The 22,486-nt window shown below is 47.5% G+C and overlaps 1 protein-coding gene across 2 annotated transcripts in view; it reads left to right on the top strand.

The window, feature by feature from the left end:
* XXYLT1 (xyloside xylosyltransferase 1) overlaps positions 1–22,486 on the top strand; it is a 159,918-nt gene that overhangs the window by 17,844 nt on the left and 119,588 nt on the right. For both annotated transcript variants that reach the window (XM_073231870.1, XM_017663913.3), the window contains exon 2: positions 16,748–16,895. In XM_073231870.1, the coding sequence (XP_073087971.1) occupies positions 16,748–16,895 (148 nt within the window). The remainder of the gene's footprint in view (positions 1–16,747; positions 16,896–22,486) is intronic.

Here is a 22,486-nt window from a genome sequence, read left to right on the forward strand (position 1 = left end):
TCTGGAATTGATTTATGGAAATCTTTGGAGGCTTTGTTACAGCCTGGATATATGAAGGGGAATTCTCACTGCCCCATTCACTGGGCTCTGAGAACCAGCTAGTCCCTGGCCCGTGCAGTGGGAGAGAGGGAGGAGAATATGTGTAGAGCTGTGGGTGGGTGGGAGCAGTGAGCAGACCCCACTGAGAGCTTTGTGACCTGCTTCTATGGAGAGTATAAAACTATACATCTGATTCTAACAAGCCATCTTCATTTTCCCGTGTTCCCTTTGAAGCTTGTCCGTTGCAGGGTCTCTTCCGTGGGAGCAGGGGAACTTGGCTCTTGGCTAATTTCACTTACTGCGGGACCTACACATGGTGGCACATGTCATGTGCATTTTCCTATCTTCTCTTTGTGCTTATTACTTGTATGGCTGTAGCGTATGTTACTGTCATGGTTCTTTTGTGAGCCATTCTGTGAGTTTCTGATTTTTCACACTCTAAATAAACCACAATGAACAGCTGTGTTTACTTTCTTTTTTCTTTTTTTGAATTTTTCCCAGGGGCTCTTCCTTGATTCTTCACAAGCACACTTCACAAACCTCAGTGGTCTTGTCCCCACAAATAAATGTGTGAAAACAGAGACCCAGCAGTGACGCTCCTCAGCATTCACTCTCCTGGCTTTCTGTTTTTTCTTTTTTCAATTTTATCAAATGCAAATCACAGTGGTTCAGCAGTCCCCTTTCCCTCCCTCCCACCCCTGCCCACTCCCCTCCCACTTTAGTAACCACTAGTCACTTCTCACTGTCTCTGAGTCTAATGCTGTTTTGTTTCTTCTGTTTTTTTTTTGTTCCTTCTGTTTTGCTTTGTTTTTATATTCCACAAATAAGTGAAATCGTATGACTTTTGTCTTTCTCTGCCTGGTTTATTTCAGTGAGCATAATACCCTCTAGCTCCATCCATGTGTTGCAAATGGCAGGATTTCTTTTCTTTTTATGGCTGAATAATATTCTGTTGTATGTATGTACCACATCTTCTTTATCCATTCAGCTATTGATGGACACTTAGGTTGCTTCCGTATCTTGGCTATTGAAAACAGTACGGTGATAAACATAGGGGTGCATATATCTTTTCAAATCTTGGATTTTATTTTCTTCAGAAATTCCTGGGAGTGAATTTCCTGGGTCAAATGGTATTTCTATTTTTAGTTTTCCGAAGAACCTCCATACTGCTTTACACAACCGCTGCACCAATTTGCAGTCCTACCAACAGTGTAGGAGAGTTCCTATTTCTCCACATCCTTGCCATGACTTGTTTCTTGTCTTTTGGGTAGTGGCCATTTTACCTGGTATGAGGTATCATCTCATGTGGTTTTAATTTGCATTTCCTTGATGATTAGGGATGTAGAGCATCTTTTCATATGCCTGTTGGCCATTTGTATTTCTTCTTTGGAGAAGTGTCTGTTCAGGTCCTCTGCCCATTTTTTGATTGGGTTATTTGTTTTTTGGGTGTTGAGGCATGTGAGTTCTTTGTATATTTTGGATGTTAACCCCTTGTCGGATGAGTCATTTACAAATATATTCTCCCATACTGTAGGATGCCTTTTTGTTCTGCTGTTGGTGTCCTTTGCTGTACAGAAGCTTTTTAGTTTGATGTAGTCCCATTTCTTCATTTTTTATTTTGTTTCCCTTGCTTGAGGAGATATATGTTCAGGAAAAAGTTGCTCATGTTTATATTCAAGAGATTTTTGCCTTTGAGTTTTATGGTTTTGCTCTTAAGAGTTTTATGGTTTCATGACTTACATTCACGTCTTTGATCCATTTTGAGTTTACTTTTGTGTATGGACTTAGACAATGGTCCAGTTCTTTCTCTTACATGTAGCTGTCCAGTTTTGCCAACACCATTTGTTGAAGAGGATGTCTTTTCCGTATTGTATATTCATGGCTCATTTATCACATATTAATTGACCATAGATACATGGGTTTATATCTGGTTTGTCCTGTTGATCTATGGGTCTGTTCTTATGCTAATACCAAACTGTTTTGATTACTGTAGCTTTGTAGTAGAGGTTGACGTTAGGGAGTATAATCCCCCTAGCTTTATTCTTCCTTCTCAGGATTGCTTTGGCTATTGGCTATTCCATATGGATTTTAGAACTATTTGTTCTAGTTCGTTGAAGAATGCTGTTGGTATTTTGATAGGGATTGCATTGAGTCTGTAAATTGCTTTGGGCAGGATGACCATTTTGACAATATAAATTCTTTCTATCTATGAGCATGGCATAGATTTCCATTTTTTGGTGTCTTCTTCAATTTCCTTCATGAGTGTCTTATAGTTTTCAGAGTATAGTTCTTTCACTTCCTTGGTTAGGATTACTCCTATGTATTTTATTCTTTTGATGCAATTGTAAATGTAGTTGTTTTCCTGATTTCTCTTTCTGCTAGTTCATTGTTAGTATATTGGAATGCAACAGATTACTGTGTATTAATTTTGTATCCTGCAACTTTGCTGAATTCAGTTATTCTAGTAGTTTTTTGGTGGCGTCTTTAAGGGTTTTCCATCTATAAAACCATGTCATCTGCAAATAATGAGAGTTTAACTTCTTCCTTACTAATTTGGATGCCTTTTATCTCCTTGTGTTGTCTAACCTCCAGTACTATGTTGAATAAAAGTGGGGAGAGTAGGTAGACATCCTTGTCTTGTTCCTGATCTTAAAGGAAAAGCTTTCAGCTTTTCACTGTTAAGTATGATGTTGGCTTTGGGTTTGTCGTATATGGCCTTTATTATGTTGAGGTACTTGCCTTCTATACCCATTTTGTTTAGAGTTTTTATCATGAATGAATGTTGATTCATCAAATGCTTTTCAGCATCTATTGAGATGATCATGTGGTTTTTTAATCCTTTTTGTTAGTGTGGTGTATGATATTGATTGATTTATGAATATTGTACCATCCTTGCATCCCTGGAATAAATCCCACTTGGTCATGATGGCTGATCTTTTTGATGTATTTTTGGATTCAGTTTGCTAATATTTTGTTGAGTATTTTTTTGAATCTGTGTTCATCAGGGATATTGGTCTGTAATTTTCTTTTTTGTGGTGTCTTTGGTTTTGGTATTAGAGTGATGCTGGCCTAATAGAATGAGTTTGGAAGTATTCCCTCCACTTGCACTTTTTGGAATGCTTTAAGAAGGATGGGTACTAGCTCTTTACATGTTTGGTAGAATTTGGCTGAGAAGCTGTCTGTACCTGGAATTTTGTTTTGGGGGAGTTTTTTGATTACCTATTAGATTTCATTACTGGTAATTGGTCTGTTCAGATTTTCTGTTTCTTCTTGGGTCAGTATTGGAAGGTTGTATTTTTCTAGGAAGTTGTCCATTTCTTCTAAGTTGTCCAATTTATTGGCATATAATTTTTCATAGTATTTTCTAGTAATTCTTTGTATTTCTGTGGTATCCATTGTGGTTATTCCTTTTTTTTTCTGATTCTGTTTATGTGTGTACACTCTTTTTTTCTTGATAAGTCTGGCTAGGAGTTTATCTGTTTTGTTCATTTTCTCAAAGAACCAACTCCTGGTTTCATTGATTTTTTTCTATTGTTTTTTTCTTCTCTATTTTATTTATTTCTACTCTGATCTTTAGTATGTCCCTCCTTCTACTGAATTGGGGTTTCTTTTGTTCTTTTTCTTTTCTTTAATTGTGATTATAGACTGTTTATTTGGGATTGTTCTTGTTTCCTGAGGTAACTGACTTTCTATTTTTATAATAGCTTTTTGTGAGCTTTGACAGCTAATTTACATTGCACAACCCTGAATTCTCTCTCCTCTTATGTAGCATTTTATTTTTCTATACATTAAAATTTTAAGTTACAAAGTATCAAATATAGAGAAATACAGAAAGAAATGTAACAGATACTTATGTTCCTACTATATAGGTGAAGTAGGTGGTAACATTTTTCTGCATTTGCTTCAGATTATTTTTTCAAAGACATAAATATTATACATACAACTAAGGCCCAGCCATTTATTCCCCATCCCACTCCCTCCAGAGGTGTACATTATCACACACAAGAAGGTGGTAAGCCCTGTGGAACTTGTGTTTTTGTACTTTTGCCATGTATATATGTGTCCATAAAAAATGTATGTTTTTTATTGCTTTGCATATTTTGGAGTTATAAAAGTGCTCATATTATGTATCTCTTTAATATTTCTTTTTTCAGTCACTGTTATGGTTTGGAGATGTATCCATGTTGATACATGGAGTTCTAGTTCCGTAATTTTAACTGCTGTGTAGAATTTCATTATAGGTAGACTGGTTCATCCCTCTTCTCTTGGGGAGAAGGCCAGGTGATCCCACTTCCCGTCATCCTGGACACTGCTGCAGTGAGTATCCAGGCGCACGTCTACTTGAGTTTCTCCCGCCTCCACACCTGGGAGGACGTTCCCTCTTCTGGGGGTATGAGCCCCAGTCCAAGACCTTGCTAAGCTCTTCCCCAGCGCAGTGCTGCCTTGCCCACTCCGCATTCTCCCGAGCGTGCGCTGTGGGCTCCCTTTTCTAGGTGAGGGTCCTACTGCCTTTGTGTCGGGGTGGAAACTTGAGCACAACTTTGGGAACAGGATGGGAAACTTGAGTGTTCCTTAGCGCTACTCCAATCTTCCCCAGCGTTTTCAGAACCTCTGTAGGTGAAAGTAGACACGAGGGTGTCCCCAGCTGAAGGTGGAGTAGCCTTTACTCGGGTCTTGACTGCTACAGTGTTGTCTGAGAAGGCCTGGGTTTGGGTTTGGGACTGGCTCTCCCAGTGACTTGCCATGTGACCTGGGGAGAGCCCCTACCCCCCTCTCTAGGCCTCAGTTTCCCTGTCTGAAACATGAGGGTTGAATTAGTGATTTGTATGGCCTCTTGGCTCTCCACGTGTTGCTCACCCACTTTAACTTTTGTGATTAGCAAAGGGGTCTCCACGTTCCTGGCCATGGGCTTCTGGGCCTGTGCCCTGGACGGCTGGAGGGTCAGAGTGGGGGTTGGGGAGCTGCCTTACAGGGTGGCAGTGGCCTGACACTGTCTCCCCCCTGTGTTACGAAACTTTCCCTTAGTGAAATGGTCTGTGCTTTTGTACAGCTTGAAGGAAGATCCTTAGAGCCCAGGAGCTTAAGACCAAAACAGATTAATGCTGACAGGGAACGCCACAGGCTGCTGCCTGGCCCTCAGGAGATGCTTATGACTACCAGGGCACAGGAGCAATGCTTTCTTTACCATGAACATTTTCAAGGCCCACGTAACCCCATGTAATACTGCTGCTATGTGAGACCTTCATTGAGCCGATATTTATTGTGGACTTAATAGGTGTAGTACTGCCCCAGGACATTGATACACATTGGGTCAATGAACAGAACAGGTCAAAAATCCCTGCCCTTGTGGAGCTCACATTCTGGCACAAGAGGATTAAGTGAGCTTATAACATTTGTCTACTTTGCTGCCTGGGATGCAGTGAAGCAGGGGCTCAAAAAAGTTTAGGTTTCCTTTCATCTCTTGGTTGTTCCATGATAAGCGAGTGAGAAAATTGTGCATTGTCCTAGGAGGTAAGTTTTACAATATGTGGGCAGGGTAAGAGGCATCAGGAGTGGGGTTGGTTGAGATTTTCTGTTGGATAGGCAGGACACGGTCATGGGAAGGTGGCCTTTGAGCAGAGGCCTGAGGGCGTGGTGGGATGGGCTGTGCAGCTGGGGAGAAAGAGCATTCGGGGGTCGGGGTGGCCTGATGTGTTTGAGATGTAACAAAGCTGGTGTGCCCTGGCCACAGAGGAGTGGCCTGGGGAAACATGGTGGTGGGAGAGGGTGTCAGACCTAGAGGAGGAGGGCACACCCCACTGGCAGTCCCTGGGAGGATTCTGGCTTTGACTGAGTGGTAGAAGCAGGTGTTTCTGGGTTTTGGGTAGAGAAGGACCACATTGGCCTCTGTGTGGAGAAGAGAATGAAGGGGAGATCCACTAGGAGGCTGCTGTCCTAGGGCACAGAGGATGGTAGCCTGGCAGGTGGAAGCAAGCTGTGGGGTGGGGAGGAGAGGGAGAATTCTGGACCAGCCAGGAAAAGGACCCTTATGGGGTGAGGGGAGCCATAAAGTTTTCTGGACTAGAGTTTATTCAGACCTGGACTGTGGCCTCAGGAGGGCTGTAAACAACACAGCACCTCCTTGACAGAGCTTGGGTTTGTAGTGTCCCTACTCAGTGGGGCTCTGCCCCTCACTGAGGGAATAAAATAAGAGAAAGGTGCAGTGAGGGCAGTCCCTGGTGACTGAGAGGGTGTTTACATTCTGGAATTGTACAGTTCTGGGCTCAAATCTGGGCCTTGGCCTTCCATCAAGTTACCTTAGACAGGTGACTTCACCTCCCTGCCCACGCTGCCTCCTTCCTAAAGGTCACTGTCATGGTGAGGCTTGGATGAGATCATATTTGTCTATGATGTTGCCTAAGACATTTCATTTCATTTATTTGTGGTCCCATGAGCACGTGTCAATGCCTGGTGTGCGTGTATAGGACACCCCCTGGGGAGACTGTCTTAGCTTGAGGCTGCAGGGAAGGAATTAACGGAGAGGCTTTAGTAGAGGAGTCAGGAAATCCTGTTCTGAGGGCAGCCGTGTGTGACTTGGGGATAGCTGGGACACAGTCTGTGAATACCTCCTGGCTGCTGTGCTGTGCTTGGCATTTTAAAAGCATCATCTCCCCCGCAAAAGGCAGCATAGCCGCGAGCGGGGTCTCCTAGTCAGGGCACTGGAATGTTTTCTTCACGGTTTTTACCAATACCTTAGAACTGCCTGCAGCTTTACCTACTCACTATGTATTTTAAATGGACTCACCTTCCTCCCCCTTTTTGCTTAGCCTCTCCTTAGAAAATGTATGTGAAGTCATAGTTCTAAAGTGTGTTTTACTCCTTTTTCCAGTATTTCCATATCAAAATAAGTCCATAAGTATTAAAATAAAATGGTTGGTCAGTGTGTCTCATAGAAGTTCCCTTTGTACACGTCTTGGGGAGCACTCGACGCGGGGTTTCATAAACTCTGGGACAGCCCCAGACGGTGACAGACTCCTGGAGTCCAACTGGGCTGAGCTCGTGGGCACTTGGGCAGCCGTAGATGCCCTGTGTGGGGCTCCAGCTGTGTCCCCATCCCGGACAGCCAGCAGGGGACCGGGGGCATGTGGGACTAAGGCTCAGCTGGGCCTCCGAGGGGTGTGGGCCAGCCGGGTGGCTGAGGCTGCCTTCCTGCCACCTGGCTGAAGCAGGAAGCAGGCCAAGTGTATCCCTTTGGGTGTCATTCATGGTGAAACCACAGCGTTCTTTGGGAGGCTACAGGTCACGGGAATCACCACATAAAAAAGAACAAAGCAAGGAATCTGGTGAAGACCTGGAGCATGTGCAGCCCATCGACCGCTTGGTGAGCAGACTGACGAGGCCAGCTCATGCCCGGATCTCACCATGAACTCGTGATACCAGTTTCCCTCTCACCTTCCACCTCTTTTCCTCTGCTGCTTTCCTTCTCTCTCTTTACTTTTCTTATCTTTTGGGGTGGAAAACATTATTTTGTAGAAAACTAGCTTCCACTGTCAGGGAAATTGAGCATTGAATGTAAAACACCAAAACCTCATAATTTTATAAAAGAGGTGAACTAAGGAAGGATTATACCTACTATGTGAGTGTTGTTTGTTTAAAAAGGTCACTAAAAGTATGATCTTGTGAGTGCTGGGAAAAGGCAAGGGGTGACTGTGTGCATTTCATTTTAAGAATGGCCGGCTGCTCAGTGCTGAGAGGGGGCCGTGGGGACCCAGAGGCCCGGGTGGCTGGTGGAGAGCCAACGCCAGCCGGCGGGGCTGTGGGCGGCGTGCGCTGTGCCGTGGAAGTCATGGACTCATGCTTCTGGAGCCCCTCGGCAAGCTGTGTGGAGAATGCCTGGCACGGCAGACAGCCGCGGTCTGACATCCTGTTCGTGGGTCACACACACTTACTGAGTCGGAAAGAAAGCACAGACCTTTCTTTTTTGCCCCACTTTTCCTTTGAAGTCACCTTATGGGTCATTCATAATCAGCCTTGGAAGAGCGCCTGAGCCACTCTGTCTCTCTCCACCCCTCTCAGCGTGTCTTTCCTTGGGTTCTTCCTCGCCCAGAGGACATGGCTCTGTCCCAGAGAACGGCTGTAGCTCCCCCGGTCATCCTGGAGCTCCGTCAGAGGGCCCTGGTGTGGGCAGGTCTACTGAGTGGGGCACCCACCAGGCGCACCAGCCATTTTCTGACTTCCTCTGTATACAAACTGTACTTTGCTATCCTAAGGAGACCACCATTTCTATATCTGCTTGCCAGAGCCCTTCTTAGCGCTGGAGGTGAGGAGGCTGAGGGCAGTGGGAGGGGAAGGGAAGGCGGTACAGCCTCGCTGGGCACACAGGGGGACTGGGTCCAGTGCCTTCTCTCTTCTTCCCTCCTTCAGTCCTGCTCTTCCTTGATCCTCTGTTGGGGGCTCCTGGGCCAACAGAGAACTGAGGTTTGAAAGGGGAGAAGGGCTTGTCTTTGCTACTAATCTTTCTCCATTACAGGCCAGAAAATAAAGCATGGTGGCAACGCGAGTGGGATAGACGGAGGAGCCCAAGAGAAGGACTGGCAGGTGTGTGGCATGGTGTAGTCCCCTCCCCTCTGCGGAGCATTCAGCTGCCCCCCAGATCTTTACCACCTTGCCACCTTGGCCTTCTCCTGGGGACATGCTCTGGAAGTTCGCCCATGCCCTTCCTACCCATGGTTCCACAGCTGAACCCTGCCAGTCCCCTGAGGCCATCTGATTGGCTCTTGGTAGAGCAAGGCCACCTGTCACCTCCCTTCTCAAAGTGTCTGGGGACCACAGCAGTAAAATCACTTGGGGTGGTTTTTAAATGAAGATTCCTGCACCTTAACCTATACCCTGCCTCCGAAGGTCTGGGATCAGGACCCAGGAGCCTGTATTGTGACAAGCCCAGAAGCCAGAGCCGGAGCACATGAAGGTTGGAGAACTTTGGGCCCAGACTCCCCTCCTGCAGTGTGGCTGGAGCTCGCAGGCTCACTGGACACGTGCCCTGGTGGTGTTAGCTGGCCCTTGGTCATCCCTATCCAGGGGGCCCCTCTAACATCCTTGGCTTCCCCACCTGGTCCCAGCAAGGTTCTAGAGAGCTGGAATATGGCCTGTCTCTGCTGAAATGCTGGGAATCTTGTAGGGGTCCCAGGACAGCAACTGTGGATCTGGTTATCTGGAAACTGCCGATGGCGCTGGGAGTGTGAGGTGGAGATGAGGCAGGGAGGGATCTCAAAACCAAGACGAGGTGTTTTGTAGTGACTGGTTGCCCTGTAGTGAGGACAGCAGGAGGGGCTGTAGCTTTTGAGCTGTTAGTAAAGTGGGTCAGGATAATGGGAGCTAGAAATTAGATGGGCGGGCTTCTTTTTTCCTCTTCAGCTGCTTGTGGTTCTGCCTTACAAAATTAAATTATATCTAGGACATCTTGCAGAAGTGATAGATAACAGTCACATTAAGGAAGTGCCCACCCTGTGGATTAATACTTTTCTTTTCTCAAAAAAGCTGTACATGAATTGTAACTTTTAGCTTTTTCATTTCAAGCTAACAAATTCAAAGCATTTTTCATTTAGCCTGGGAGATCTTTGTTTGAAAGAGAGTTAAAGTTATTGTAGGGAGACCAATTGCAGCCACTGGTAACTGATCATGTTTTAGGATTTGATAGGGATTTTAAAAAAAGAGATCAATGCTGTGTTGCCCTACCCATCCAGCAATCAGTCATGTGTCTACCGTTCCCTAGTCCAGGAAAACATCATTTAAGGAAACACCTTTGATATCATTTCAGACATATAATTAAAAAATATGACATAGTTATTCCAGAGCAGCTTGCAGGTGAGATATAAAAGTTATTAGGCATCAGCTCCAACTGAGATACCTCAACCCAGCCCTACCGGATATTCTAGCCAGCAGGTAGAAGGTAAAAAGACCCATATGCCAAAACATTAAAGTCATGTGGAAGAAATTCCTTTCCTTTGGATGGAGATGGGGAAGCACTTGGCACCCAGGGGTTGGGAAGGCACCTCTGCTCAGAGTCTCCCCAGAACAGGTCCTGCAGGCTGGCTATGTCCTGGAGTGGACTGCATGGTGCCCTCTCCTCTGGGTGCTTTTGTCTCTGCCATTCATTTGCTCACTCCTTCCTCCATAAAGTATTTGCTAAGCTACAAGTGCACATGAAGCACGTTGCTAAGAGCTGGATGCGTAGCACTGGGCAAGACAGACAAGCTCCCTCCTTCATGGTGCCTTACAGTCTGGCTGTGGCCTGGGAAGAAACAGGCAATAAAAGACTAGATACTTAAAAATATAACATATCAGGTGGTAATAAGTGCTATGGAGAAAAGAAATCTGGCAATGAAATAGCCAGGACTAGTTTTGGGGTTGGGGATGGCTACATTTTTGGTCAAGAAGGAGACATTTGAATGGACACCTGAATGGCTGGAAGGATCTAGGTACGTGAAGATTCTGTGGGACAGCATTCTGAATGGAGGGAGCAGCCAGTGCAAAGGCCCTGAGGTGTAAAAGTGTTTGGCATGTTTGTAGGATTGGAAGACTGCCAGTCTGTTAGCAGATTTTTCTTTCTTCATAGAAATATGCCTTCACATTCATAGTGCAAGCAAGGAAAAAAGGTTTTTTCCAGAAAAGCATTTTCCCTCCAGCTCTTATTAGAAGAAATTAGGATTGCTAAAATCACACAGATTAGGAATGTGTTTGTGGGCGCTGCCCAGCCTGTGGTGGGGCTCACTTGTCCCTACCCACTGCCCTGAGAGCAACTCACCCTGTGATAACTTATTCCCCAATTTGCCCTGAAGGATGCTGTGGGGCCAGGGGAATATGGGGGACATTTTCCTGCCCCAAGAAAGCATAAATGGCTCCTCTTTGAGAATATGACAAGTGCTTGTCACTTACCTGAAAGATCTGCCCTGCTTCTTGAACTCAAAGAGGGCTTTCTTCCTTCTGTCTTCCCTGGTATCCTGCCAGGCTGGAGGAGATCTGAGAGCAGGGGGCTGCTATGGGGGACATGTTATTTCTAATTGTGAGGCTGATGTCTTTACTTTGTGACTTTTTCTGATACATTAAGATCTCTTCAATTCATAACTGCATTTAATTTACCTATTGGTTTTGACTGTTTTAGTAACTTTAGAAGCATGATTTGCAAATAGGTACTCCATGCTCAGCATAAAGAGTGTGGAAGGAACCTTCAGGTTGGGCGGTGGGCAGCCCCTAGCAGAGGCAGGACCAGGGGTGTGGGCCGAATGTAGTAGGAGGGAGGACCGGCCACCCTCCCTGCCAGTCAGAGCACCACAGAGCCAGACAGCTCTGATGATTGCCATATAGTGTCTTGGACTATTTATTAGAGAATGTATCCTTTTCTCAAATCCAGTGTAGGAAAGGTATTCTAACTGTACTGGAATGGGGTGATGAAGTCAGTGTCTTTTATCAAGCTCCAACTACATATTTCATAAAAACCCTGTAAGACGGGCATGATTCTTCCCCACTTTGTAGGTGAGGTGCAGTTAAAGTGTTTTGACCAGGGTTGCCAGGTGACTGAGTGGTGGTGTTAGCATATGAGCCCACAGTTGCTACCCCATGACTGTGCTTGATTCCCTGGAGGTACCACCTCCCCATTAGTGGTGTGGTCCCAGCCCAAAGTGGGTGCCCACAGAGCTGGGGTGGTAGCTGCATGGGGACACACATTGCCAGCCCACTGGGGAGCATCGCTGCTGATAGCACACTTTCTCGCCAAGTCCAGATGCTGCAGAAGCCCTCCTACCCAGAGCTCTGGCAGCCCCCTGGGGCAAGTGGACACTTATGCACTGGGCCTGTAGTCCACGTCTTCTGTGGTGGGGTGCATCAGCAGAGTTAGATTTGGTGGGCCTCCCAGGGGTTTGTGCTGTCCCTCTTCTCTTCAGCAGCTCCTCCAGCGACAGTCTGGCTGAACGTGGGGAGGCGAGGTTACCATTCCTGCTGCACTGCTCTCTGTGGCTGGAGAGGCTGCTGTTCTTCAAGTGGGCCTTGTGTTTCCTGGAAACCTGGCATCTCCCTGCACTCAGGGCCAGTCCCTGCCACCTCCCTTTTTGGCTCCAAGAGCATGGTGTGACCTGACTCCCAGTGGGGCCTGCGAAGTGATAAATGAGTTTCTCCACCAAGTTGAACTAAGGCTTGGCATGGCTTTATGTCTCCAGGAAATGTTTAGGGGAGCAGTGGCCTGGCTCTCCAGGCCTGTCTGTGCCAGTGATCCCACGGACAGCCTCTCAAAGACGTCTGCCCCTGCCAGGCTCTGCCATTTTGGTTGCTTTGGCCTGCCCTTGTCGAAGCATCAAGAAAGTGCTGTGTGTGGTGGATGTGAGGCAAGCTCCCCTTCTCCCCCATCCCCAGATCCCCAGATAGCCCTTTTTAAAAGAGCTGAGTCTTTCCAGAGTCTCGTATTACACAGTGCTCTCTCAGCCACATGCTTTATTTTAAACGACATAGTACAGTTTGAGAATACCTTAGCCTGAAAAACCCTCAGTCATTACTGAATTTGGGTGCCTCTAGAAGTCACTTGACAGAAGTAATTAAAAATAAAAGGAGGCCAAGAAATTTAACACAGATTTAGTCATTACTCCTGGGGTTTTGGTCTTATGATTGTGAGTGTGGAGTATTGATATAAGTGAGCTTTTAAAGATCACTACTAAAAGGAAGATACTAAGTGGCCACAAATGTATGATTATAGGCTGATGAAAAAACTGACTGCCTTCATGATATGAATTGAGTGTGGGTCCTTGTGGGTTGAGACACCATTTCCAATGACAACATCCTACATAAATTCATGAGGAGTTGTATCCAACATTAAATGGATGACGAGGATGATGTGTTTTGTAAACTGCTCTGGACAACTCAGTGTGACTCTAGGGTTGATAAAAACAATAATGTTGAAGATGCATATGAAGAACTCAAAAAGAAATCATTTTGTAAATTGGGTGTGGAAAAAATAGCACTTTGTAATTAATAGGATATTTATATATACACACATATGTATATAAGTTAATAAAAGTTACAATAGTGGTGGATCTTATTGGCTGATTGTCTTCAGTATGGGACTCACCTTATATTCCCGTTTTCCTAGGTTATATAGTGATTTTCTGCAGCCCTCGAGGTGGGGGATTTGAAAGGAAGGATAAACAGGGAGTAGTGGCCTTTTATCTGTCCCTCTTTCTCTTTCCATCACTCTTGCTCTCCTGTCCCCTGTCAGGCACCAGACCCTGGGCTAGGCTGGGAGCTTCAGTGTGTGCTGGGCTCCCACTCTGCCCCCAGGAGACCGCGGCTGGCAAACCTGTTTTAGACATTGGGAAGCCTGGGTATTTTGATTCACATTTAACATGTCTGTGGTTTTCATCTTGCTGGATGAAGTGTATTCCATGGAACATAATAATTTATCTTTAAGCAGATTTATTATATGAAATACTCATTGGAGTGAGCTTCACTATACAGCATTTGAAACAGTGTACCAAGTGCAGTTTGTCCTCATAAACCCATTAATGCTGATGGAATGTAATTGTCTCCTGTGAAACTTTGGGATAAGATGGAGGCCCCTGTGGGGGAATAAGCTGGCTGCTGAAATCTCTCTCCTGTAGCTGTGCTGTAGCAGGCTCTGCTCTGAATGTGTGTGTGTGTGTGTGTGTGTGCGTGCGTGCATGCGTGCTTGTACATATCCATTTTTTCTCTTCCTTTTTCCATGAATGCAGAGGCTTCCATTTCTGAGAGAATCCTCTTGTCAGCTGCTAGCTTCTTGTCAAACTTCAGCTTCCAGCAGTAGTTTGGAGATGTAATGAGGTTCAGAGGGAAAAGCTGACTCCTGAGTGAAGACCAATCTGTGGGGAGAGGCAATTCAGGGCACCGAGTAGGGGGGCAAGGGGCAGCCTGGGAATAAGTGCAGCCTGGCCGCGCCGGAGCTAGGTGCTCTACCTGCTTGTCCCGGGTAGTTCCAACGGCCACCACAGGAGGCGGGTGTTAGCCTTTCTGTATTTGAGGCTCAGAGAAGTTTAACTTGGACCAAGTGCAGTTCACTTAGTCCATCAAACTTATACTGATGGCCGGTCATGCCGTCAGGGGCTGGGCCCTGGGCTCAGAGCAGTCACAGCCTCTGGCCTCAAGAAGTGTGCCATCACTGGATGTGGAGATGAAGACCTGAGAGCAGTCAGTCAGAGAAGTGGAGTTTCCCGCTGTGTGAGGGTGCAGAGGCTGAGTGAGGAGTCATGGGAGGCTGTGGAAGGCCAGAGCCTGTGTCTGAGCAAAGCTGAAAGTAGTGGTGGAGTTTAACAGGCCAATGGGAGCTCCAAGGTGGGGGTGGGGCTGGGAGGGGTTCCTGACAGTGTGTGCACGGAGCAGGTACAACCACACGAGGACATAGGACACCAAGGTGTGGCGGGCAGGGTGGGGACCATTTGATTCAGTTCTACCCAATCCCCAGAGGAGAGGGTGGGAAGGGTGGCCAGAGCCACTAGTCCAGGGTCTCCTAAGCTTTGCTGGGTAGTTTGGATGGTACTTGAGGGCAGTGAGGAGCCATAGGAGGTTTCAAAGCCAAGGAGAGAGAAATGAATTTGTGTATTTGCAAAGTTACTTGAGAGGTGCCTCAGAGGCTGGTCTAGGCAGGGTGAGGCAGGAGAGGGGAAACCTGTCAGGGTCCATGATGCCCATGCAGCCAGGAGGTCACGGGGTGGGGTGGGGGAGGCGATTGCATGGGTGTAGGAGGCAAAAGACATACTTTGGTGTTTGTTTTGGGAAATAGCAGAAATGGTCTGGATTCTCCATCTCAGGTTTCTAGATCACAAAAAAGAAAAAGTCAAAGAAAAGAAAAAAGCAATCAGGAAAAGGATCAAGGAAAATAGTACCTTAGAAGAGAAATGGCAAGAAATTTTATAAAGAAATAAAAGATTTAAAGAGAGAATGATGAAGAAAACAATATAAAAGCTTTCCTAAGTTTGATAATAGTGTTTCAGAAATTTCAGTAGACCTAGGAAGAAAGCAAACCCTTAAGTGAATTGAGACAAAAACAGGTTTCTGTCCAAATGCAAAACCTAAATTGGGGAAGAACAGACAGGGCTGTGGGAGGTGATATCCTAAGGGTCTTATGACGGAAGGCTGTGTGGGTGCAGGCAGGGCCCCTACATCATGGGATGGCCAGGAGGTGCCCTGGGCAGAGTACAGGGATGGGGCAGAGGTAAGAGGCAAATCAAATGGAGCCTACTTGCTGAAGAGCTTCTCGGGTACCACCGACACCTGTGTCTTCTGCTGGTAGAGGCACTGACGATGCCAGCCAGCCAGCCAGGGGACCCGTGTGGCCTCTCCTCTGGCTGTTGGCGCCCTGTTTGGGGGGGTTCTTGGCCTGGAGTCAGTATGGTGGTGGCTGAGCAGCATGTGGCAGCCTCGCCAGCTTGTCCTGTCCTCTTGGCTCCCAGGGAAGAGGGAGGCGGAAGGGGGCAGCAGCAGATCTCTTATGAGGGCTGATGGAGGAGGAGAAGGAACATACAGGCTTCCGGCATGGGCTGCATTTATCAAGTGCCTTTTGGGTGCAATGGAATGTTCTAGATGTTGAGGTCGCATGGAGCAGCAGGAAAAACTTGCAAGACATATATGAGCAGAGTGCATGGTAATTTGGTATCTTGTATGAGGGTTGGGACTACTTGTGGGATGGACTTACAACCTGGAATAATGTCCAGCAAGGAAAACCAACTCATTAGGGTCCTATTAGTACTCTTGTCTACTCTAATCACTGGTCATGCTGATGTTTTCCTCTGTTGGTCCCTGTTAAAGAAAGAGGATGTATTTGTAATGGAAATTGTGTGGAATTTGGAATCTGGAGACCAGGGATCAAAGTAAAAGAAAGTAAAGAAAGTTCGAGTTCTGGCTCTGCCACTTGTTGGCTACCTGACCTTGGGTAAGTGCAACCTCTCTGAGCCTCTGCTTTCTCATTTGTAATTTGGAGCAATAATAGTGGGCCTGCAAAACTGAAGTCTCAGGTTGTCGTGTGGATCTGTGTGTGTATGCGAGAGTGCTTCATAAACTGCAGAGCTCTGTTGAACAGTTGGTGACATCTCTAGACCCTAAGTGTTTTGAGGGGTGTGTTGCCTTGTTATTCCTTACACCTCTCACAGTACCTCCAAAGTGTCTGGGACCCTCAATAAATGCTGGTGGTTGCTGGATGAGTTTACTGTGTCCCATTTTCCAGTGGCCCTCTCCCTGTTCACACTGATGGAAGAGGAAGGTGGAGTGTCTGACTGGCCTGTGGAGCAGGTTTAGTGGCCACCAGGAGTAGTAGTGCATGGTCAGTTCCAGCTGCCCAGATTTGCTGAGGGTTCTGAGTTTCAGGACCAGACATTTTTAACATGGTTTCCAGTTTCAGGGTAGCCCAGCTTGAAGTCGAGCTGAGAAAGCAGACTAGGGACTGTGTCCATCCCTCATCCACGTTCCCACTCTTCTTCCACTACCCCTTCCTCCCTCCCCTCACATGTGTGCCTGCACACCCCTCCCACATGACTTTCCTGTCCCCATAGCTGGCTCTGCTGACTGTGTTTCTCATTGTTCCCCATTTCTGGAACTCTCACCTGGGCCCCCTGCTCTTGAACCCTAGAGACATGCTGTCTCTCCTCTGTGGGCCTGGGTGTGCAGGTGTCCGCCACCGGTTTGCTCACTCCTGTGGTTTCCTTGTGCCCTGCTGCAGGTCGTCTTCCATGATGTTGGTGTGCTGACGGACAAGCTCTTCCCTGTCGTGGAGGCCATGCAGAAGCACTTCAGTGCCGGCTCAGGAACTTACTACAGCGACTCCATCTTCTTCCTCTCGGTTGCCATGCATCAGATCATGCCCAAAGGTAACCTGCTGGGGGCAGCAGCTCCTGGTGTTTAGCCTTTGCCTCCATTTCCCTGGCTTCAATACTGCTGGTGCCCATATCAGAGAGAAGAGCTCCACTGAAACAGGCGGGAGAGGGTGAGGGGCCAGCCACACTCCAGCAGCTTCCTGCACAGAGACTCAAGTGCAGGGCCCTGGGTTGGACAGCTCTTGGTGCCCATTCACAAGGACAAAGTACATATTGTGCAGTGTGGTGTCCCTGGCCTTGGGCACCTGGACCCCAGCTCTGACTCTTGCAAAGTCCCCACTCTGGGAGGCAGTTTGCTCGTTTGTGAGATGGTAGGTTGCTCTAGACGACCCTCCATCCAAGTCTGTAATCTTGTTCTTTCTAGTTTGAACCTGTACTTAATCAAATCTAGATGTGAGAGGGGCAAATTGTGACTAAGACTTTTTTGGAAACTGTGGTGCATAATCAAAGGATTCTTTGTGCTTCAGTCCATCCAGGGCAGAAGAGACACAACTGCTTGGTCTATAATAGGTCAGGATTCTTTGGAAGTGCTGGCAGGTCTGGCCATCACTGGACTAGAAGCCTTGGTGGGGGTCTCATTCATGGGTTGTCCTAGGCTTCTGGGTTTTTCTCCTCCATTCTTGACTGATTAGTGAACCCTGCATATTGCCCCCGAATTTTTGTCTCCCAGTTTCATGGGGAACCATGACCTAAACCTTTTAGGGGTGAGACTGTTGCAGAGTCTTAGGGTAGCAGCTCTCCGAACTGTGACTGGTTGAGTTTCCAGCAGTTCCCAGACTAGGCCAAAGCTGATAGCCTAGGGGACAGCCAGTCCGTTTGGTGGAGTCCTGCTGCTCCGGCCAAGCAGATGGGAGGTGAGATGGGGAGTCAGGAGCCACCACTATTGAAGAGGCCTGGTAAGCCAGAAATTTGGGAGCTGGAGGGGAAGCTGGGTACCTGCTGGCAGGTTGTCATATACAGGAAAATCTAGCCCATCCACTTAGGCTGGAGCTTGGTCCCCACAGGCTGGGTTCCTGTGCCATGGAGGCTTCTGAACTTCTGTGCTGAAAGGCAAAAGCTCAGGGAGCTCTATTGAGCAGGGAGTCTGAAGGTGATAGGAGACAGTTCACCACATGGGATGGGGAGAAGTGCTGGCGTTTATAATTCTTCTGTCAGCTCACCCAGTCCTCCCCTAGCCCAGGGAGGTTGCAGATCAGCTGACAGAGGATTGACTTGCCCAGGCAACATGGCCGTTTAAGTGGCAGAATTGGGGTTGTAGACCCCAGTCAGTATGACGTGGAGGCCTGCTTCTCCATGTAGCAGGAACTGCTGACCCCTCAGGTGGGCCCTATGTGCTGTCTGGGCAGGCTTGGTGCAGGTGCTGTGGCCACTCGGGCTGGAGGAGGTGCTTCCTGCCCCAGGCACAGAGGTGCTGGGCCCGGCTCTGCCTCTGACCACTTGTGTGCCTTTGCTCAGCCACTTGTCTCTTTAGGTCTCAGTTTCCCCAGCTATGAAATGAGGGGCCTGATCTAGTGAGCTGCTTCAGCTTGTGCTGGCAAAGTCTAGGCTTACAGGAATCCCCTACAGGGTTCTGTAGTCGTGGGAGCCCTGCCCGAGCTCTCTGTCCAACCCTACCCCCACTCCTGGCAGTCCATCTTGGTTACTGTATAGATTGGACTTTGCTATAGGACTCTGTGTGGTCAAAGGCTCCCATGATCTGAAATGTCTCAAGTAGATGGGGCTTTGGGGCCTGAACAGTCCTGTTGTCCTGTACACAGGATTGGCCTTGAATGAAACACTGTGACAGAAGAACCAGCAGGGGACAGCAGGAGGTCTGGACAGGGCATGCCTGATATTCCTTTTCTGCCTCCTTTGCTCCCTCATCAGCTGTTGGGTCTCTGCCCATCATGTGCTAGGTTGCTTTAGGGCTTCTTGGAGGTGGACAAGGTGCTTCTGCCTCACAGCACTAGGAAGGTGGCTTGTGAAGTGCAGGTGACAAGATTTAGTCCCTCTGCCTCTCTGCCCTTGTTTTGCCCAGTAGCCTGCCTTGCCCGTGGGAACGATGTGTGCAGAGACAAGGCTTGGCTGTCCGTGTGGTAGATTGGATCACCAGTGTCCCTCTCCATGTGGTCCCTGCCTCTGCGGGGCCCGTGTCAGGCGGTGGGAAAGGAACCATTTCAAGATGTGTGGCAGGACAGACCCAGATACTGAGGCTTTTCTTGGCTTCTTTAGGCGAACAACAGTTGTGTTGCCAGAGATTTGTTTTTACATCTGCCCGATGTCCACTGCCTAAGAAGATGGTTGTTAGGAGTGACTCCAATTTGATAGTCATGAAACGAGAGGAGCAGCCCTGGGTTCCCTGCAGAGCCCGCGGTGTTTCTGCTGAGTGGTCCGGCACACATGGCACTTGGCAGAGCTGTGCAGCTCCTGCCGGCTGAGCCTTTGGAGCTGCTGCAATTTTCTGAAGGACGCTTTGGTACCAGGCACCATTTGAGTCGTCTGGGGTTTGTCATGGCTCTTTATTGCTGCCTTTTTGGTATTCTTTTTTTTTTTTTTTAATCACAGAAATTACTATTGTTTTGTGCTTTGTTGATCATTTTGTTTTTGTATAAGTGGTGCATTCTTAACTATTTCAGTTCTTTCACAGTGTTTTTTTTACCCTGGGAAAGAGGGAATGGAGTGGCGGGTGGGGTCATGAGCCCTTGGGCCCGCCCAGGATGCCTCATCAGAAACACTGCTGTTCCTTTGAGTTAATGTCTCAGGAGGTCCTGTCTGATGTCTGCCGCAGAAATCCAGTTATTTCTCTGTGATGGTGCCTCTCCTCTCCCTCCCCACCCCTGTAGTGTAAGGCTCACCCTTTTGTACAGAGACTACCTTTAAAATATGTTTACCTCTTTTTCTTGTTTGAAAGTAGCACTCATTCATAAAACAATATCTGAAAAATACATTAATATAGAACAAAAGTCATCACTTAACTACTATACAAACATCATCACTTGATTAATTCTTTGATTCTCTTCTAATATTTTCCCAACATGTAGCTTTTACAAAATTTAGGCAAAGTAGGAGTTATACTCTACATGTAAAGCATTCTGAGTCATTTTTTATATATAAAAATGTGAAATTAAACCCTCATTTAAACCAAAGAAATGAAAGAAATGGTCCAAGTAGAGCTATATTGTGACATTTCAGTTTATGTCACTCATCAGTATAATCAGTCTTTGAAAAAGTTTTGAATGGTTCCATTGAGTAGATAAACCTTAGCTCACTTTACCATTTCCCTGTTCTCAGCTACCTAGATGCTTTCTGTTTGTTTCTTTGATCTTAAATTATACTGTGATTAATCTCAGTATGGATGAAGATTGTTTTCTCTAATTAGGATTATTTCCTTATGACAACTCCCCACAGGCAGAAATACTAGGCCAAAGGTGACCCTGACAAGCCAGCCTGTGTCAACTACCCCAGCTCCAGTGTGGCCTGTCTGCACGTGGGAGGGTCTGTGCTGTTCTCTAAGCCCATTGATGTCCGACCTCTCAGAGGGACCTTATGTAACCGCATAGGAGCTTCAGGACAGTGCTGTCCCCACTTGACAGGAGAGAAAGCAAGGAGCTGAGGACGGGTCACTTCTCTGAGCTGTAGGGTGAGCTGGGCCTCCCACCCAGGTTTCTGGTGCCCTGCCTCATGCTCATTCTGATGACCAGCCCTGAATGTGCACCTGTCACTCTGGCACAGCCCACTTGACAGACCTCCTGTCTCCTTTCCTGGGCCCCTTAGAGGAGGCCTGGCTGGGCAGGGTGAGGGGTGGTGAGCCCTGTGTGTGTTGTCCCAACACTCACCACCAGGGCAGTGCTGCCCACACCACATCTGCAGGTGAGGAACGCAGGGGCCCTGCTGGGGAAACATGTCGGCTCAGATCTCACCCAGAGCTTGTGTTCCTTTCTGCTGCTTGTTGAAGGGGTCACGTGTGGCTGGCCGGCTGGCCAGTCCTGCTGCTCACACCTGCCTGCCCATGTGCCCTTATAGACACACAGCCACTCTCACTCCTTGCTCACACCCACAGGGCTTTTATCTCCTCCTGGTGGTGTGAGGTTTGTCACCATTGGAAACATTTTTTTGCCCAGTTGGACCTAGAGGGAGTAAAGAGTGGCCCCTGAGAGACTGCCTGCCAGCCTCCCTCTCCTGTGTCACATGGTTCCAAGCTACTTGGCTCTGGCTTGTTAAACAGGCCATAAAAACAGCCCTTAGCAAGGTGGAGCCACAGTGCCTGGTGCACGGATGTGGGGTCCTCCCTAGATGGGAAAGGCAGGTGCCTGGCCAATCAACAGTGCATAAGGCTGGCCAGAGGCCCCAGGACACTCTCCTGGAAGGCTCCCCTGCCCTGTGGTCACCCCTTTGCCAATGGGCGTCCTCTGCCAGGGGCTGGCATTTGCATTGCATTGTGCTCACCACTCTGGGTGTCTCAGAGATGTTTGCCAGGTTGCTGCTTTATGGGCTCATAGCAGTGGGATGGGTGACATGAAGGCCATAGGAAGGGCCACACAATGCTAAGGGTTTCAGAAGAGGACAAGTCATAGGCATTTGTCATTGAGGAGGAGGATTTGTCCTGAAGGAGAAAATACTTGAGGTGGGTCTGAAGGGTGGATAAAGCTTCATTGTATGGAAATGGGTAGTGAGCAGTTCAGGCAGTTGGGAAAGGTTTTGGTGTGTGTGTGGAAACAGCACACAACCTATTTTGACAAACACATTAGGGTACATGTTGGGAAGTACTGGAGAATGGATGGGTGAGGGAGGTTGGCATGTGCTGGGGAGGTTTGGATGCCAGGATGAGGGGCTGGTCCTGATCACAGGAGAGAGCCTTTGTGGACATTACTGACCAGATCTGTGCTTTAGGAAAGCTGATGTATCTGAGGCACGGAGTGGATCTTGGGGAAATGGTGTTGTCCAGCTGCATATCTTTCTGGAGCGTCTGCTGGGCTGGGCATTGTGGACAGGATGAGAGAGACCCACAGGGGCTCCCTGGCCTCACGCACAGCTAGATCATACACGTGTACTGGCGTGTGTGCACGCATGCCTGTGTGTCTCAAGCTTGTACACAGAGGTGAGCTGTAGTACCTGGTGAGACCTGACAGGCATCCCCAGCTTTTGCACAGCCTACCTCTTTCCATGAGGGCCCAGAGGCTACAGACAGTGTTACACTGGCTGCCACAGCAACAGTTAGGAACTTACAGCTTTTAGCAGCTCTGTGGGTTCAGAACAAGAGGAAATGAAGATGTTAAGTGAGTAGGCAAAGCAGATAATCTACTCAGAGTACCAATTAGGGAGTCATAAATTCTGTAACAGTAATGCAGATATTCTTGCTCTGGTACCCCTTGTCTGTCTGTTCTTTGCACTTTAGTGTGAATTAGCCCTATCTGATTGTTTTCCTTTGAACACTGAATTACAATAAATATCCTAGGGGAATGAGATGAACAGTATGTTTGTTTGATAAATAAATGAGATTGAGGGAAAGGTGGAAGGGAAGAGGAAAAAAGAATGTCGGAGCCTGGTGCATACCTGGGGCCTTTGGAGATAGGCCCAACTTACTGTGACAAATCCCTGAGTCCAGG

Source organism: Manis javanica, chromosome 3, assembly GCF_040802235.1.
Source record: "Manis javanica isolate MJ-LG chromosome 3, MJ_LKY, whole genome shotgun sequence".
In the NCBI taxonomy this organism is placed as follows: domain Eukaryota; kingdom Metazoa; phylum Chordata; class Mammalia; order Pholidota; family Manidae; genus Manis; species Manis javanica.